We start from the raw sequence: 19,777 nt of genomic DNA on the forward strand, positions 1-19,777 counted from the left end.
AGCAAAGACAGGAGAATGCAAAGCAGCAGAAACAGGGAAAGGCTCCTGCTGTGCCATTGCCAGACCTCCAGCTGGTCACAGCTCTGGGTGAGCACTTGCTTGATGCAAAACATTTTGCTGCAAAGCCTCCTGCCTACCAATTATTATTTGTAATTGACTCCTTTCACCTCCACCTCACTCCAAGATACAATGTACTTGTTTACTTCCAAAACCTGGAATAATTGTTGTTTTCAAAGTGAAAGCGCAGCCCTGGGGGCTTTCTGAGAACCAGGGAGCAGCTTTCCCGGAACAGAGCTCTGCTGCTAGGATCACAGACACAGCCGCGAACATTAACTCCCTCTGGCTGACACTCTGATGCTCCCTTACCTTTCAAGAACTACTGAGAGTTAGTATCATCCCAATGTCATGCAACCCAATATCCACATGTCCCCTGTAAGATTACTTTCTATTACATCCTTGATTTTATTTTTGCAACCCTTCTACATGCCTCTCAGTCCAGCTATAACAGCGTTCAGACAATAATAAATGACAAAAGATTATAACTTGCCTTTTGCTGCTTATTTTAAAAGTATATGCACACAGCATACTGAAGCAGGTACAGAAGATTTCAACCTGGCTGCAAACAACTTGCATCTGAAAAGGAAGCATCCCAACAACTGCAAAAGTTCCAGACGCTGAAGTTACCTCTGTTGCATCCTGCAGATCTTTCAGACTGTTACGTACGAGAACTGAATTCTGCAGCAACAGTCCAAATGCCAAGGACATCTATCATTACCTTTTAAAATCACAAGAGAGGAGGAGGAGAAGACCCTGTAACAACCAAATTTAACATGTACATCCCTATCCTAAGCTCTGTGCCTCTCCAGTCGAGCCTGAAACAGCATCGCTTTCCTCCATATTACATTTCAGAATCAATGTGTCTAAGTAAATTTCACACAGACAAATTTATTTCCCAACCACTCTTTCTTTTCAAGCTCTATGCCCCAAACCATTAGTTCTCAACAGTGATTTAACAAAAGTAAAGAATAGGTGTTCAGCTATGGCATTTTGGTTTAGCAGAAAGAGTCTAAGAAAATTTCTGCTAAGCTCATAAAACAAATTACTACCCTTCATAAAATTCTGCAGAGCAAGAGTTAACCATTCCACAGTTCAATTAACAGAAAAAAAAAAAAAAAAAGGTAAAAAAAAGTAGTACATGCATTTTACAAGCTTTTTCTGAAACAGCTTACTGTACACAGCATCCCAGTAGTTTACAAAGCAGATTCATTCCATAACTGCCCTCTTTCCCAAACAGGTCCTTTCTGTTATACTCTATTTTTTGACTGTGGTCAGAGGGAGGGGAGCATAGAGGCAGAAAAGACAAGGAGAAACGAAAGCATCCTACCAAACTCAAACATTCTCCAACCAACCAGCCAACCGACCTTCCTACTCCCAGCCCATTATTCTACTGTATATATTTGTACCTAAATCCAGGATCCAGTATTTACAGCCACTTGGCTGCCCGTTGCTGCAGCAGGTAGGATTTACTGAGTGAAGCGATCCCAGAGTGTCAATCTCTTTAATCCTGTTTGGCATGGTGAGGAGTCAGCTGCTCCGATACCCACTGCTAACAAACAACCCACTCGCCCGCACCCCAGGGATGTGTTACAGCTTCTCCTGGAGATAGATGTTCACCCAGATAACGTTACAAGCAATGCCATCGGATTGAGGGAGTTGCTGTTATCTTCTTAGTCTGCTTGAGCTCCCTGCCCTGCCGCCAGAGCAGCTCCTCTTCTAGGGATGCTCTCCTCTGACTCACTGAGCACAGTTCCAGTCTTTAAATTCACATGTGGGAATAGCCAGATGCAGCAGATTACACTCTACCGTAACTACCCTAACTGCAGCTCACCATGATCTTAAAAAAGTACAGCAAACCAGATATTTTCCCTCTCAGCCTTCAGAAGAGACTGAGCCGGATACCTCTGCAAAGCTTTATAATAACTGGCACGCAGAAAAGCAGCATTTAACACCTCTTTTTATTTTACAGCACATACTTAGGTTTTAAATGCTTTAGCTACAGCCATAAAGACAGACATTTTCTGGTCAGCTAGATCGTGCAGCACTTGCCCTATAACTTGCATTTGTCTTGACAAAACCTGTCCCAAACAAGAGATTCTGCCCTTTCCTTCATCTTCTCTTGAGATATTGTGAAAAATAAATCCAAACATGTGAAAATCCACACATATTGATGAACAAATTCAAGACCTTGCCCTGGTTTAAAATGTATTTCTGATCTATTCACCTCAAAGCTCATACTTTGCAAGATAATTTTCTAGTTCATCATGTCATCTCCCTGTTCAGTAAACTAAAACTGCATGTATTTTATTTTATTTATGCATTCCTCACCTAGCACACCACGCAAGCATTTGTCCATAAATATTAATTTATTGGATGTGTGTGTGTTTGTTAAGCTAAGGACTTACATACCTAGAGAAGATGTTTACTTTCTTCCCTTGAACATCTCGTTTTATTTTAAAGGACATGCAAAAAGCTACAGTCACTAGATAGATAAAGAACTATGAAGCCAACGCGAGGTCTGTAAAATCAGAAATTAAATGCTTTCATCATATTGTCATAAAAAAGGGTCCTAAAATGAGACTGAACAAACAATACTGTGAAAGAGTCAACCATGTAGTGGGAAAGAAGAAAATAAAGCAGCTAGGGAGTTGCCAATGATAATAGCACAAACAAATGAACGTAGTGCAACGATAAATGAGGAATTTCATGCAGAGCTGAGAGCACATAGGGTCTCAAAGACAAAAAAAAGCTTACTATTAACACTTTACTCAAATTTGGCACACAGTAATTATCCTGTTTAAAGTTTTTAAGAGCTGTCCTCACCCACCACCTATGAGTTTAGCTATCTTCACATTTTTAAGGAAAGCCACCCTAAATTCTGAATTAGTTTCTCCTCTGTGGCCTCCTGCACCAAAACCATTAATTCTGATTCCTTAACATTTTTCCTCTGACCCAAGACGACTTTTAAATGACACTGAATTCCTCAGGGCTGGGAGGAGGGTGGGGAGGAGAAGCAGCAGGAAAAAAACCTCCTTTCTTCAGGATAAGTGATTTTTGCCACCTATGGTGAGACTTCCACTAAGGCTAGTTTATTCTTCATGAAACTGTAAAACATCTGAAATTGATTCTAGTTTCTAGTTGAGTAAGAAAAATAATAACTGAAACAAACCCTTTCCTCTATTCCTCAAGTTCCCACACACATCAAGCATACTAAAGAATATCGAGACATAACTCTCACATCTTTAATATTTAGAAAAAGTAAGTGAAGTTATCAATACAACTTTGGAATACTTAATTCCACACATAAGAAAGCTCCCGACTAAAACACAGTTAAATTTATAATAAAATTGTTTTGGGGTTCTTTTTGCTTTGCTTTATAACTCATGTAGACTGACCTTTTAACACGATACAGGAAGACATTCTAAATGATCTGGGTACTACAACATTTGCAGTTTGCTATTGTGAAAACTTCTTCTTTTCCTACTCAAATCGAACACCAGTATTTTTAGTTTTTACTTTGGCCCCTTCTCTTCTCAGAAGACAAATCTGACAAGTAAATCAAAGTGGTGAGGGAGAAAGTATGACTGCATGAACCACTACATAAAGTGTATTTCAGATTGCTTGGTTAAGAAGAAAACATCATGGCAGCTGTCTTTACAACTGCTGTAAAAGGCAATTCCTCCACAATAACATTGGAGTGGAGCCCATGTGAATGTGCTGCAGAGTGACTGTGGGTATTAGGAAAGAATCTGATTGAAAATCATCTCAATGCCTAGGACTGAAACAGTATCTACAACTTCATTATGGTCCAAGAAAGAAATCTCATATCCATAACTTCTCCTACCAAAGTATAAACACAAAAGGGAGATGACTTGGAATCACAGAATCATCAAGGTTGGAAAAAACTTACAAGATCAAGTCCAACTCTCAGTTCTACACCACCATAACCACTAAGTTATATCCCAAAGCACCACATCTACCCATTTTTTTGAATACACAGATTGAGACTCCACCACCTCCCTGGGCAACCTGTTCCAATGCTTCACCATGCTTTTGGTGAAGAAATTTTTCCTAATATCCAATTTGAATCTACCCTAGCACAACTTAAACTTGTTTCCTCTTGTCCTATCACTAGGGAGAAGAGGCCAACACCCACCTCACTACAACCTCCTTTCAGGTAGCTATAAAGAGCAAAAAGGTCTCTTCTCAACCTCCTCTTCTCTAGACTGAACAGCCCCAGCCCCCTCAGCCTCTCCTCGTAAGACCTGTTCTTCAGACCCCCAATCAGCCTGGCTGCTTTTCTCTGCACCCTCTCCAGCACTTCCAGATCACAAACCCAACATTTCTTAATTTAACATGCAAGAAACCTTATTCAGTACCACTATGCTCTTAGATTAAATACCCGAAGATGTATGGCAGTTCTCAATTTCCATCTGACACAGTGACCTGTATCAATATATGTAATTTTAAGTCCAAACTAGCAGTCTGTTCCTGCCTTTCTGTGCTTTACTTCAGGCTCTACCACAAAGTTTTCTTCATCCTTCAGCTCCATGAGGTTTTTTGTGTTACAGAGCCTTATCCTGCGCTAGCTCTCCCTGTCTGCTAGACGACTCTTCCAGTGGCTCCTCATATCACAACTATTCTTTGATAATAATGAACCAGTCAGATAATATTAACTTTGCAGGCAGGAATATGTCTATGTGGAGAACACCTTTAGGCAAAGCCAACACTGTGGACAAAGCACAAGCTTAGTGCAGAAAAGGCTGGATTGTACAGCAGCACTGAGCTGTCTCCCCCCATCCTCAGTTTAAATATTGAAACTTAAATAAAGCTTAAATACAACAACTTTGATCAAAACAGCACAGAAAAATGTTCATACACTGACTTATGCCATTTTACAATATTTAAAATAAATACTGTAAAATGGCATTAAATTTAACTGTGTTGTGGTTTGTTTGTTTGTTTTTTTTTTCACTTTACCTGCATAAAACAGAAATCAGATTTCTTGGCTATACCTTTTATATAATTTCCTTAAAAAAAAGTAGAGAGTTATCAGCCTCATTTCTGAAAGCAAAGTACTGAAGGAAGACCTCTCAGACCCCTAAAATTTAAGACATTTCTCAGTTATTTAAACATGTGACAAAGAAAGGTGAAAATTTTGTAACTGGCTGCTTCAGAAAGATTTAAAATTCCAGGCAAAAAAATTTCTTCAACTTTTAAGACAGCATTTTGTCAGAAAGATTAGATCCTGGTGAATAAGCAAATACTCTAAAAAAACCCCAACTATAAGAGCATTATATATCCTTGGTAGATAAGGTAGCACATACTTAGCATGATCCATGCAAATGAAGCATCACACACCTGTATCTATTACTGTGGTAAAGGACAAGGATCAACTTTCTGTAATTAATCTCAGGGCTCAATTATGGACCAAGTAAACCTGCCAAAACCATTTTAAAGTGTTAACCTTTTGCTGGCTCATCCCAGTGAAAAAGTAACAGCTTATGTCTGTACAGGTCTGCTATTGACAGTGAACAAACCAGCTTGCTATAGCTCCAGCTTCTCCCAGGTGCCAGGTGCTTTCTGGAGTGTCTACAAACACCATTTATTTGCCAATCCATCGACCTCCTCCCTATGCAAGTGTTACATTATCCCTGCCTATTATTATCTTTACATGTAAGATGTAAGCATTTGTCCTTTCTTTCCTTTAAGATGAAAACTGGAGTTAAACTGACTGCATTTCTCATACTGAAAGACATTTGCATGGTAATAAAAATAACAACTTAGCTTATATCAAAACAAGGATAAACAGCATTCCAAACTAATCTTTGTAAAGCCCCATAACATTTTGCACCATCTTGGGGAAAACAAGTAGAACAAGAGAACTTAAATAAATACAGAAATTTAATTTTTAAACACCTATTTGTGTTGTTTTTAGAGCTTAAAAAGAAGCCAAAGATCCAAGCCTTTTTTTCTTAATATCTACCTTTTCTGACAAAAAAGTTTCAAAGATTCTAGCATTAAAAAGCCAGTTTCAAAATTCAATGCTTCTAGTCAAGCGCATCTAAACCTGGATTCTCTGGAGTCTTCCCCTTCATACTACAGACATTACATTTAAAAAAAAGATTCATGTATTGAAAACATCATCACAAAGCTATTTAAAAAATGTTTAACTTAAAAATGGAGAAGAGTGTACAAAATAGAAAAGTGAATTCTTTATTCCATTCTGCCAGCATCCAAATGTCATTGTTTCAAAACCATTTCTGGCCTGAGATGAATGCTTTCATCATTTAGAAGTGCACATTTCATACAATTTTGAGTTATGTTTCTGCATGTGAGAGTTACAAGATTCTTCTAAAACTGTGCAGAGCCAAAGTTCACCTAGACCTAGGAACCATGGTTAGATATTAATCCATAACTATTAAAGTTCTTGACCTAAATTAACATTGCACAAACCAATAGGAATTTTATTTACAATATACATTTCCCAATTTTTTTTTAAAATAAGTAAAAACAAAAGGCAGACTTTGCATACAAATCCTATCTTTGGCAAGCTAGACTCTCTGCCTCACATCAGAATACTCGAACACAACAAAGAAACTGTAGAACAGCAAAAATGCACCAATAAATAAGTCTGAGGTTCAGTCTTCTAAGGTGAGCTCCCACACTAGGATCAGAATTGTGAAAGGAGCCTAACTTTGCCTTTTCCTCAGTGTACAATGTGTCCACAGTTCAACTGCTTGGAACACAGCTGCACCGCTAGGATCTGGTTTCTTTAGCTCCCCTCACAAAGATCATCCTGTTTCCCCCAAAAAGCCTCTCTGCTCCTCAGGCTGACAGATAACACTGACGGCCTCCAAGGAGCGGAATCATCACAACAGTGGCTCTTTGGACTTACATTCAGGGCGTTGCTTCCTGTTCTTTACTACCAGTGCTGCCAGCTGCCAGAGACACTTTTAAACTGAATCAGTCAGAAATTGTATTTTGCAATGAATTGTGTGAACATCCTTAATTTGAGATTTCCAAAAACTCCTTTTAATGTACTGGGGGGTTTCAACCAAAAATACCCACGTGAAAATAAAATCCACCTCTAACAAAACATGCAGGCTGTATAATTAGCTTGCAAACCTGGGAAAACTCTTTTCTGATTAAGGGTAAAAGAGGTATCTTCAGCTGGGTGATTAATAACCTTGCCTTCTACATCTTGAGCAAAGCATTTGTCAAGAGCAACTGATACCAAGACACTGAAGCACTCAGGCTTTAATTAAAAACACTGGGAAATGAACCATTTATCCAACTGTTCAATCACCAAGGCCAGGATCTAAACAAGCCCTTCCTGTCTCCAACTTTGCAGAACATACCCTAGCTGTTGCTCATGCCTACAGTAAGAAAGAATTTCAAAAGCACATGACATTGTAAAGTCTCTCCCATCTTAATCTCTTGGCTATTATTTCCTTGAGTTTTTAATTTTGTTTTGTAGCCAAGGATTTAGAGCCTGTAATACCACTCCCAAGAATGAAGAGGCCTTTCAAAGAAATTATGAGACATTCAGTGTCCCTGGTCTTCTGTTTATCTGGAAAAGCTTTGGGAAAATTCTGACTCCTCAACAGTCACCACTGCAGCATGCCAAATCAGTTTGAAGGATCCCAGCCACTGTCAGAAAAACCACAACAAACCAGCTTCAGATAATTCAAACAAAATCTTTTGGATGGGGGCAAGGAATGTTGTTCCACGTACATTCACTACTTAGTGAGGGATGGAAGGGGAGAAGAACTATGCCGTGCTTCATCTCTACATTGGAGAAAACACAGAAAGTGTTTCAAGTGAGAAATACCTGCTGTCCTAATGAGACATTAAAGATACACTCATTTTTTTACATTAATTTTAGTCTCCAAGTTATTTTTCTTTGTTTGAATTTTCTCATGTAGTCTCCTCAGTCATATTTAAAACACCATTTAGCGTATTTAAAACAACTCTTCCCTTCCCACTCCAAATAAAAAAAAGGAATGAGCCTTTCAGCATGAAAAAAAAAAATCTGGTCAAAACAAGGTTCCACTTTCCAAACCAGTTGTAACTGCCCATACAGGAGTTGAGATTCTTTTTAACATAGATCTCTTAGTTAATTATCTTAACTGAAAATGCATGCAAAGACAAAAGGAAAGGGTACAAGTATAATCATCAGAAGTGCTAAGAATGTTGAATTATGTCTTTGACTTAAAACTTACTGCTTTTAAGTCACTTAAAAGGAGAAGAAACAGTTCTACTAACCAAACTAGGTAATTAAAAATAAAAAAGATGCTTTTAATATTGGACATGTACTCCCTATAAGAAATACTTACTGATGAAGTTCCATACATATGCATCTGGAAGAATTGTTTCTGCAAGCTCTGTGGGCTACCTGCTGCTTGATATGAATGACCAAAACACTTCCCTTCAGGAAAGTTTAAATTGTACAAGTTAATTTTGGTTAGTTACATGGGGATTTCATCAAGCCCTCTCCCTCCTTCTGCCTCTGCTCAGTATTGCCTACCAAAAATCACACCCCTTAATACACTGGGTTAAATTGCAATGTACTGGTAGATATGGCAGATGGAGGGAGCCCAGCCATGATCCAACACCCTAATGCTTCTGGAAGCAGAAAAGGCACGTGGGCACTGAAAGCAGGACCTATCTGGATTTAAACCATTAGCATTTAACACCCCAAACTTAAGACTTTCACAGCTTCCCTAATTATTTTAAAAGCTACTTTAGCAAAACGAACCAACTTCCACAATTCCTCTGCACTACATCTATCAGGAGAGCAAAGTCAGAAATAAGCATTTTCTCCATCTAAGACTGGATTTCACATGCTGAATTTCTGTAAATTGTAACACAGATTTATTAGAAAATAGATTTAAGTGTATTTGGAGTGCACTGTACTAGCTTTGCTGTAAGGAGAAGAGAAAGAAGTGAGCAAGAACTCCACAGGAGAGGGGTTTATTATTCTACATTGCCTATCAGTTGTTAAAGCAAACTGTTTAAGTAGTGCACTGCCAAACAATTCTGTAAATTTGAGTGCTTCTGCATCATAATTAACAATTTTTATATCTATTCTAAAGTTCAGATGCAGAATAATTCAGTTCTGAGAAAGGTAAGACACTTCTGTTTGGGTTACACCAGTACATGTTTTACTTCCCTTTGAAAGAAAGTTAACTCTGAACTGAACAACAAACACAGTCACACAGTTCACAAAATTGACAAGGGTTTACTTTCTCCATCATCACCACTCACTAGAATTGTGAACATGCTGTTACAAACTAATCACTGTAATCCTATGCTTTACATAGTTCGGAAAGCAACTACACTGAGTCAAGACTATGGTGCTGCTTTAGAACCGCAATTAAAATTTAGGTGCACAAAATTTTTTTTAAAATTGCCATGAAATTCCTACACCTTCCATTTTCCTAGTTAGTTCTTCCAGAACAAAGCATGCCATCACGGTGAAGGTTTTAGATTGCTAGTAATGTTAACTTCCTGGAGCACACAAAGACCTAAAGAGACTCTACATTCTAATGCAGCTGCCTCTTGCTTATAGAAATAGGATATTAGTATTCTTAAAATCTTAAACTTTCCAAAAGGCAATACTGTCTTTCAAAGGCTCAGTCTGTCAACACTGTGCTGTCTCCTTCTACAATTTAGAATGGCATTTTCCTTTATAAAAAGCCATCCTTCTATGTGAAATACAAATCTTTCAAAATAGATTAAACATTTATCCTCAAACAAAATTCACTACAGTAGTCTAAATGCTTGTCATCACCTCTATAACTTCAGTAACAGCGCAAAGTCTTGTTATCCCACAAACTAGGTGATCATAAAATACACCTACTACTCATAATACTCCAGTTTTGAGGACTGTAACCACCTCAGAGTCTTATGAAGATGTAGTGAGTAAGCAAACACGGGATACTATAGTCTGGTCTTTCAATCAAGCAAGCAACCAGGATGCAAAGGGAATATACCATGTACCTGCAGAGTACTATGTGCTGCAAGCACTTTTTCTTTAGATGCTACCCCGGGCCTATAACCAGAGCTATGAGTCTGTGGTTTCTGAACTTCTTCTGGTATAGTGGCATATAGTCTTGCCACATATTTAGGATGAAATGTTCAACACACCTAAGCCTGTTCTACAATTCACCCAGCAATTAAGAGTGCATTTATTTTATTACTCCTGAGACAATGAGAAAAGTTAGCCCAAAACACACTAGGATGGACCAACAACAAAGTCAGGCCATGATAAGTAAATTCTTAAAAAAGATTAGTTAATAATAAAAATATAAGATATGTGGTAAATTATTTTGTGCTTTTCACCAGTCAAGCTTTTCCTAAAGCAGATCTCAAATCCACTCACTCTTCAGTTTTTTGTGGGTTTTGTGTGTTTTAAAAAAACCTTTGACTTGAATCTATTTTTTGTTAGTGAGCCCTTTCTTTCTCATTCAAAATCTTCTTCATGATTACATATTCCTTCTGTTTAAAATTCCTAAGTACCCTCTCCTGTTAGAAATGAAGGGAAGAAAAACAGCTTGAACTTCAACCTTTATGACCTCATTTACTTCCTTGGAAGCTTTTCTGTAGAAAGCAACAGATGATCATTCAGCTTTTCTAGTTCCCCTCTGAATGTGGCCCCACTAGCAGGTTTCCTTCCTTCAAGCATATTGCAGATTCTTACATGCAACAAGATTTCCTTAGACTCTGTTTTTAAGGCATCTCTATATCACTGGTATTTTAAAGCTTACATTAACAAATAAACATTTATATAATAGGGCTATAATCACACTCAGCATGATGCAGTAAGAAAAACTAGAGATTTTCATGAGCAGAAATACTTTTTACAAATTTCTTTCCATTACATACACATAATGAATATATTTTGGGACAAAATATTAAGCATTTCTGATCTCCCCACAGACACTGGACTCTAAGACTTCAGGAGACACTTAGAACATAACAAGTCCATGCTGGCAATTCTAGCCTTTAGTGTAGGATCACAGGATAACTCAGGTTGAAAGGGGCCTCACAATTCCACACAGTTCAACCTTCTGCTCAAAAGGATGGGTTAGTTATGAGAGTAGACCAGATTATTTGATTATTTATCTAGTCGGGTCCTAAAAAACTGACATATTTTTAACAACTTCTTCTAACAGGGACTTTATGTCTGCTACACTGTAAATGATTAACATACAGGAGGTTGGACACAGAATTCTGGTCAATAGAGACAACTTGGTAATAGTTCTACACAAAATGCCCTTTTAGGTTTGCGTGTTGGCTTATGTAAATGTTTTCTGTTGCTACAGAGGTTACCCATTATATATCCATGCTAGAAAAAGCAAACTGCAAATTTCTGAAAAGCATTAAGTGTTTTTCCTGTGACCATGAAATGTTTTTAGGGTGCTACTGTCTTATCACAACAGCCTCTTTTTAGAGCTTCTTCAAAGATTTCCATCACCAATCTGTATTAACTCCCAAGCTGGAAAAAAAATGAAGTTCAACAATTGTTCCACATAAGGAAAACTGTCTTGCTGTCTGTATTCACTTCTAAGCCAGGAAAAAACCCCAGTCATGTCCCAAACAGGAACTATACCTGTATCAATGAATAAGAACTCAAAATAGTAGCATGAGATTCTATAATTTAGTGGTTGTTGGAAACCAATCCAAATAATCTATGAGAGGCCAAAGACATCTGTTAAAAAGTATCTGACAGAGTTGTGTTCGAAGTGATGCAGCATTTCTGGCTTAGCACACATAACACAGGCTAGTATTTCAGTATTTGAATACAGAAAAAATAAAATTAAAGCAGTGTAAGACTGACTGCCATCAGTCTCCTCACAAAAACAGTATCAGACAGGGGGATGCTAAATCCTGCTACTTCTACCTGCAGGCATCAAGATGACAGATAATGATGTGATGTAATGTGATGACATCCTGAAAGGTGCACAAGAACTCCTCCTCAACCATTTCCTTCTCTCGACTAAACACATAAATAAATCCTTCCAAACCCAAGTTTAAGAATACTATCCATAATAGCAAAAGTGCCATAAAACTGGAGTCAGAAAAAGAAAATAGGACTTTATGGACACTGTCAATATTATAAACTTCTGTGACAGAAGGAAAACACAACAGGCAATATTACCCAGATGGAAATTAACAGCCACACTGGCTGCAGAAAGAAATACACCAATAGCTCCTTGGTGTCTGTAATAAACAGAATAGTCACCATGCAGCTATGACAACTCTGACTCTCGAAACACTCTCCTGTCAAAATAGATGTCCCTAGCTCTGTTCTCCCTGTCCCTCACCACTCTGCCAAGCTTCTGACTAGAAGAAAAGAAAGATAAATGTTCTGTGGTTGCTCTTCAGAGCACCAACTTTGAAGTTTTACTTAAACTGAAGCAAAATACAGGTAACAAATCCTCAAGAAGTAATTTACAACATTAAAGCAACTTTCTCAAGAGTATGTTGCACCTGAAGAGGGATAGTTAAGGAAAATAAACACCACTCCAGGATGTTTTCCTTCAATTGTAAGATATGAACAACACAGACAGGATATGATTTTAGTTTGCACTCTGCCTCAAAACCTTGGTTAGGAAAAGAAACTGCTGTCAGAAAAAATGTTAATTGCAAGCAAAATAACAACTCTCTTGGGAAATCTAAAGCCATCAGACTTGCTGGTTTATATTCACCTTCTACCTCTCAAAGATCAGCTGTACAAATACATCTGTTCTGAAGCAGATACTTTTTACGCACCGATTTCCTTTCCAACTACAATATATAAGAGAAATACATTTGGCAGCTGTATGGGACTGAAAATATAGTCAAGCCAGTATTATAAAAATCTTTTTTTTCTCTTAGATGTAACACTGAGCTCCCAAGCAGGGCAGAAAGCTTTCACTGCTAAATGTCAAAAATTCCAGGGATACATTTATCACATCCTTATGCTTGCAAATTGAGTCAGCATGGGAAAAGCAGATATATGTGACAGGTCTTCCTGGACTGGGTTGTGGTAAAAGTAATAGTGCAGGAGTTAGATGCAGGTTATATAGAAATATATCCAATGACATTTGAGCACATATAAACTTAAATTTATAGAGAACTCTGCTAAAAATTTAAATTGTGAGATTTGTTGAATCTCCACATGTAGTTTTGGACTGCACAATGCCAAGGAAGCAATTTATATAGACCTTATTGCTTATTCAAGGCTGAATTAGCATTTGGCTGTTAACTCTGAACATCTGATACAGTTCGGCTATAAAGCTAAATGCAAAGGTTATGATCTTTCATGGACCACAGTCAGCTGCCGACATTTTACTGAAGTTCACTTATGCTCAAAACATGTATTTAACTGCAAACTCAACTAAAACCACAAGGTGGGAAAGCCATGATAGAGAATTCTTGTTTTACTTTATACTGCAGCTATTTTATTTACCTGAACCATAGCATGAGAAAAAGCTTGAAAAACCACACAAACACAACCTAAATTCAAACTATCTTTGCAGCTATTAGGCTTGCTCCTTGCCAAAATACTTGCAATCACATGGAAATTTATGAGTTACTAGATTTTCAAAACAACTGATAATTGTGAAGTTGAATGTTGGCTATTAAAATGCTTGCACCTCTGTTCAAGCTCAAATTTGCCTGATAAATATAGCTGAACTGACACTTCACAATTTTTTGCTAATTTAGATCAGCAGAGTGTGAACTCTGCCCAGCTTTGCCTCCTGTGAGCTCCACAATAAGGCTTTCTGTCAGCTGGCTATCTGGATGGGCAGCCTGTTATTTGCAGATCTTATTAAGAGGCAATTGATTCATCAAGAAACAGAATTCTTAGATCAACACTCAGTGCTTTTTACTACTACAACACTCAGTGCTTTTTACTACTACAACATATTCCTTGACACCACTTTCTGTATGAGATTCTGCCTTGCTGTGTAGCAGTAGCAGATCCCTTCTGTACAAAGCCTTAGAAACCACAGTCCCCACCTTTTACCGTGTGGCCCCAATGCAACAAGGCTCAGCAAGAGTGGTACCTACCTCCTCATTGTTAGGAGTGACTTTCCCTGCTGGCCTGGGCTGTAACTCATTTCCTGCAGCTGCAGAGGCTGTCACAGACAGTCTCACAGGCAGTACTTTGGCTCCAAGCCATGGGTGGGGATCCTTTTCCCTTACATATGGCCCAGGCTTTGCTTGCTTGCAGTCTCAAAACAGCAATTCCTCCCCTTCCACAGCCTCCCTCCTCTGCTTGCAAGCAAACAATTGCTGCCCAAGTCATCCTTCTTTTCTTCCACTACAGACACAGAGTCCTTCTTCAAGTATTCAAACTGGATTCTCATTTTAGTTGATCAAATTCTACTGCTGCTATCCAGAGCTTCCTCTTCCTATGTAACAGGGACTTGACATGGAACACTCCATTCCTCAATCATAATTTTTAAAGCTCTTCTCTATATGCAAGATGTTTTACCTTTACGCTCTCCACTTTCCCTTTAATCTGAAATTAGTATTATGAACAGAACACCTACAGTTATGCAAGAGTAAGCTCACTTAACCAAACAAATTAAATAATATTTTATTGCATTTCTGGCACCAACTATAAAATACCTCTTTTCTGGGGAATATCTCTGTATTAACCATGAAACTTATCTTTTTCTTAATTCCTGAATAGAAGGTCCCCATGCCAATTCAAGAAGAGCTCTGACACCTCCAACATCTGCCTTACATCACTACTTCCCATCTTGCATGTTAGGCCTTACACTAAACAGCTTTTTCAACACATTTGTCAATCTCTGTCTTGGAAAGCATCTTCCTTATTATGGTAGATTCTTTTGGAGATACTAAAATTGGGGAATAAAAAAACAACCACCACCACCAAAAAAAAAACAAACCCAATCGCTGAAATAACATTTTCCCGTTTATGGCATCAGTCAGGACAGTATCCTGAGAGTACATCAAAAGCCATTCTTCAGTGTTCCACTGGTGCCTGGTATGTCTCCATGTTACTAAGACATCCCCAACCTTTCAGATCTGAACAAACCAAATATACAGATGCCTGGATTGTAAGAACAAGTAAAACAGGCATGCTCCAGGTAAACAAAATTATCATTGTGGCCAAGTTTTGAACCAAACAGGTAGTAACAGGAATTGGCAGCTAGATGTGGTCCCAAAAAACCCTGTAACTTATGAAGAAGACATGTAAATGCAAGCCTTGTGAGCAAAGGCTTGTTACAGCCTTTGAACCTCTCCAAACAGCAGCATCTATAGAAGGGATGTGATGGACGACAACAGATTCTTCAGGCTTCAGAGCTACTCCAAAGGCAAGAGATTTATAAACAATTTAAATACCTGCCAATTTTTCTGATTGTACAGGTTCAATTTCATATACTGCATCCTGTCCCCTGCCCTTTACCCAAAGCTCTGTAGCTGTGTAAATGCTCAGCAAACAAAGGACAGAGAACTGCAAATATAAAAAAAGAGATGTACCATGGAATGAAAAGAAATCCTTGTTTAAAAAAGAGAGAAGCACCAAATAAAACAAAAGGAACACGCATTCCCCCCCACACCCAATAAGATGTCAGGAATCACTGCAAAATAAATTTGTTGCCCTATGTATTACTTGTGAAAAACATGTTCTAGTAATTTATTTTTTGTAGAGTGCACCAACTGTTATTCAACCTTTTCAATACCCACTTGTCTTTTTCTCCCCATTATAAAAGAGATTTAGATTTTTAAAAATGTACTTATCTGTAAGCTGCATATCAAATTGATTAAATGACCTAAATAACTAATAAAGATAGATCTGATATCCATCAGAGCAAGCAAGAGATCTGGAACCCCTAAATGACTATCCACCTAGTGAACATCTTTTTCCTATTTAATGCTTTCCTCATACTCCTGTTAATTACTATAAAATTTAAAAGATTGAAATGCATTAATTTTTTTTATACTGGTTAGATGTTTAAATTGATACATATTCTTAGAGGACAAGTAACACCTACACTTACAGGCAAGTGATGAGGATCATTTTTGAAGCTGTCTTGTAGCATGAGAGCAAAATGTTAACTTTTATGGTTGACAGATAGTACGTGGACTGATGAAGAATGACCAAAATCAGATGTTAAAATGACACTTCACTAAGCATACCCTTCGCTTTAACAATCTTTTATGCTACCTTACTTTGTATAATCATTTCAGATTATTTAAGACATGAAATACCACCTAACATTTCACAACTCAGTGCCAAAATGTGGTTTTATTCAACTGAAGAAGCTCTTGTAAACTAGAAGAGGTTCCCTTTTGCAAAACTTTGAAGCTAACTTCACCCCTTACATGCTGTGGCTTTCTAACATGTTTAGTTGGCAAACGATATTGATAAACACTGCTGAAAAGATCAAAATGGTACAGTCCACAGATACTGAAAGGAGTGCAAACCTCTTTAATAAGAGGCATCTGTACAAGCTAAGCACTCAACATCCAAGCAACTACCCCCACCACTTCTGAAGGTGGATTACCTCTTTTTTCCTTTCTCAATTACATAAAACCTTTATTCTCCCTGAGCCTCTGACAGCAGCTTGCAATGCCAAACATGCACAAATTCCAGGCTCGTGTCTACTGCACGTGGCTTTGCTCATGAACTGTACAGAATTACTTGGATCTGATGCTCACACCGTGAGCTTGACTTAGCATGCGTCTTTTCAGACCTAAAAACTCCAGAGGCAATATCCTAATTACAGACTCATTAAAACCTCCAAGTTTACTGAGTTATGGTTAAAAAAGAAAAAAAAGAAAAAAACCCCTTGGCATTAAAAGGACTGAAGTTGCAAAATCAAGCACTCGAAATCTAGGAAATGAAACGTGTAAGAGCTGTGTACTGAAGTATACTGTGTGTACTGAGCTGTGAGCTGTGTACTGAGTTATATTATGCAAATAACTCACTTTTTCTTTGTTATGAGGGTTGTGTTTTCTGGGTTTTTTTGTTTGTTTTTTCTTTATTTTTCTTTTTTTTCCCCCTCTTTCCCTTAGTCATTCATACCTCAATAAATGCCCATGATAAAAAATTTTAAGAATATAATTTAATTACTTTTCCATTGTTCTGATTAGCATATTTCCCGACGCTTTATTTAAACATCTTTAATCAAATGCAGCATTGTAGAATGAGCAATTGTTTTGCAATGCTGTCTGAGGTATTTTTTTACTGGGGGGAAAGATAAAATCAAAGTACTCTGCTAATTTTGCTTAATTTTTGCAATCCCTCTGTGAAATGATTGCTACCAACCTCTTTCAAGCAATAGAAAACTGAGGTAGAGACCAAAGTGAAATGTATACTGTGGTTTCAAGCACAGGATCTGAAGTTGGTTGGTTTCTTGCCTTTTTTGTTTTCCTCCCCAGATTACTTCACATTTATACACCATTAGGTTTGAATGTTCAAGACAGCTCACACTGACTTCAGTCAGTCCCAGCCACGTGCATTGGGCACTTCACAAAGCAAACATCCAGCTCCTCAAGTCTGACACCCAGTAATGTGGGAATAAACAATTAGCAGCTGCTTCTTATCAGCTGGGGTTCAGATGGTATCTATCCCAACAGGAATCATGCTCATTCTACCAATGGCCTTTTCTTCTTCTGTCTTCATAAATAATATAGTTAATTAATGCTCTTTATTTCAAAGCAACTTGCCAAACAGAAACTACAGTAACTTTACAATGCTCTGCTTCATTTTTCCCCCCAAAACACTAAAGGACATAAGAGCAGTACAGGTTATGTTCACTGGTTTGAGTAATAAAAGTAACCTCCCCATGAAAAATTCAATTCTCTCTCCACCCCCACCCCAGGATCCTGACAGGTTGAACTCATATAATTTATTACCCAGTACAACCTGCCTCTCCTAATAAAATTTTCTGCACTCAAAGGTGAAGTTCTCTAGCTCCAAAGGAAATTGGATTTCTAAATTGTGTCAGTGTTGTTAAAAAAAAAAAAAAAAGCAAAACAAAACCTGTTGACATTTCCATGATTTCATCCATGATAGTAAAAGGGAGAAATGTTTCAGTGATACCCTAAGTGCGTTTTCCAATTTTATAATCAAAACAACTGAAACCTTCCCTTGTCCAAATTGTTATAGGACACAAGGATGAACAAGCATTCCAACTACACAGCTCAATCCTTGAGATTTCCCCTCCCAATTGCCCTACATTCAGGAAGTTCCTGCTGTTCATGCTCCTAATGTAAGAAACATATTCTTTTAATGTGTTGTAAGCCAAGTACATTTTTCAAGTGTTTGAAATAATTGGAAATAATTGAAAAATTTGTGGTTATATTTATGAAAAACTCTTCAAACTTGGAATTTTGTGTTTCAGAAAACAAGTTTTCCCCAACACACACTTTTCTGCTAATATTGTTTCTTGCAATAAAAAACTTTTTGAAATGCATTTTTATTTACTCCTAGTGAACTGTTCTCCTGTTTGGGCTTTGTTTTTGCTTTTTTTTTTTGATTCATATTGTTTTCTGTTCACAGGCTACAGGCTCAAGTAGTTTTAAAGGAAGCAGTCTTTTTCTCTGAGAACAAACTACTCCCTCTGGGGAGTTTATGGAGTTAAAGATCTACAAGCACATCAAGGACTTTCAAGCTTTCAAAAAATTATCATTTTTTTTTGTTGCACTCTTGAGGGGCACATTCTTTCATTCATCTGAAAAAACAAAGATTTCAGAGCTGCTCTGGGACAAAGGGAGGAATGTGCCACTGCTACTCTGAGAACTTAGTTAGGTAAAATAAATAAGTCCAAACAATTGATTTGTGTGCCAGGGCAAATGAATGTTTGTATTTACCTTTTCCATTGCTGAGCCTGATGTTGTGGTGACTTCTTACTGCGGGGTTTCCCAGGAACCACTGATACTGCATGCTGGAGATTTTCTTCCCTCCCCCCCCCTCCGCACACAACATGTATAGATTTTCCTGCTTGATCTAACATGATATACAACTCTGTTCACCGAGACATAATTCGCTTAAAGTTCCTCCCCGTCTTCAGCCACATTTTCCTGTAGCACTGACAACTTTTGACTGCTTTATTTTGGAACAGACAATGTGGCTGCAGGTTGTTAAAGTAGTGTTTTTTATCTAATTTAAAAACTAGAAACCAAACCAGTGCAAGAAAACCGAAGCGCCTGTTGGCACAGTACTCCCCATTACCCAAAATTCACGCTGCTGACGATGAGACTTTATTTCCATCATTTCTTACCTTTGTGGTTAAAAATGCCTTCCATCTCCATACTACTGCGAGAGTGAGCGATGCAGAGGGACCCGCAGGGGACCAGCCCTTCTGCAGCCGGGGACCGATCCGTGGTTCGAACCAGACACCAGTCGGGCTTGTCATGGGGCCTCTCCAGGACCTCCACTGTCTGCCCACGTCGGATTGTCAGCTCATTACTGTTGCAGGCAGTGAAGTCATGGATTACCACAGTCAGCTCACACCCACCAGACAACTGTGCAGGGAAAAAACAAGAAGGAGAATGCTCGTTATCAAACCATCCGTCACGCACCGTTACCTATTTAGGATTCCTGGCAGGATTTGTAATTTGGATGAGATAGGAAGCTTCTGGGACTTTCCACATCTAGAAGAGTGTTTCAAAATCAGGCAGTTCTGGAGTTTTAGGAAAGATTTTTAGCTCTGCTTGCCTCTGCCTAGGTTCAAAGCACACTGGT

The 19,777-nt window shown here is 38.1% G+C and overlaps 1 protein-coding gene across 1 annotated transcript in view; it reads right to left on the reverse strand.

Moving 5' to 3' along the window:
- TRIO (trio Rho guanine nucleotide exchange factor) overlaps window positions 1-19,777 on the reverse strand; it is a 247,646-nt gene that overhangs the window by 49,397 nt on the left and 178,472 nt on the right. The window contains exon 34 of the mRNA XM_030446293.1: window positions 19,314-19,557. Coding sequence (XP_030302153.1) covers window positions 19,314-19,557 — 244 coding nt within the window. The remainder of the gene's footprint in view (window positions 1-19,313; window positions 19,558-19,777) is intronic.

The sequence above is a fragment of the Calypte anna genome, chromosome 2 (genome assembly GCF_003957555.1).
Source record: "Calypte anna isolate BGI_N300 chromosome 2, bCalAnn1_v1.p, whole genome shotgun sequence".
Taxonomy (NCBI): Eukaryota; Metazoa; Chordata; class Aves; order Apodiformes; family Trochilidae; genus Calypte; species Calypte anna.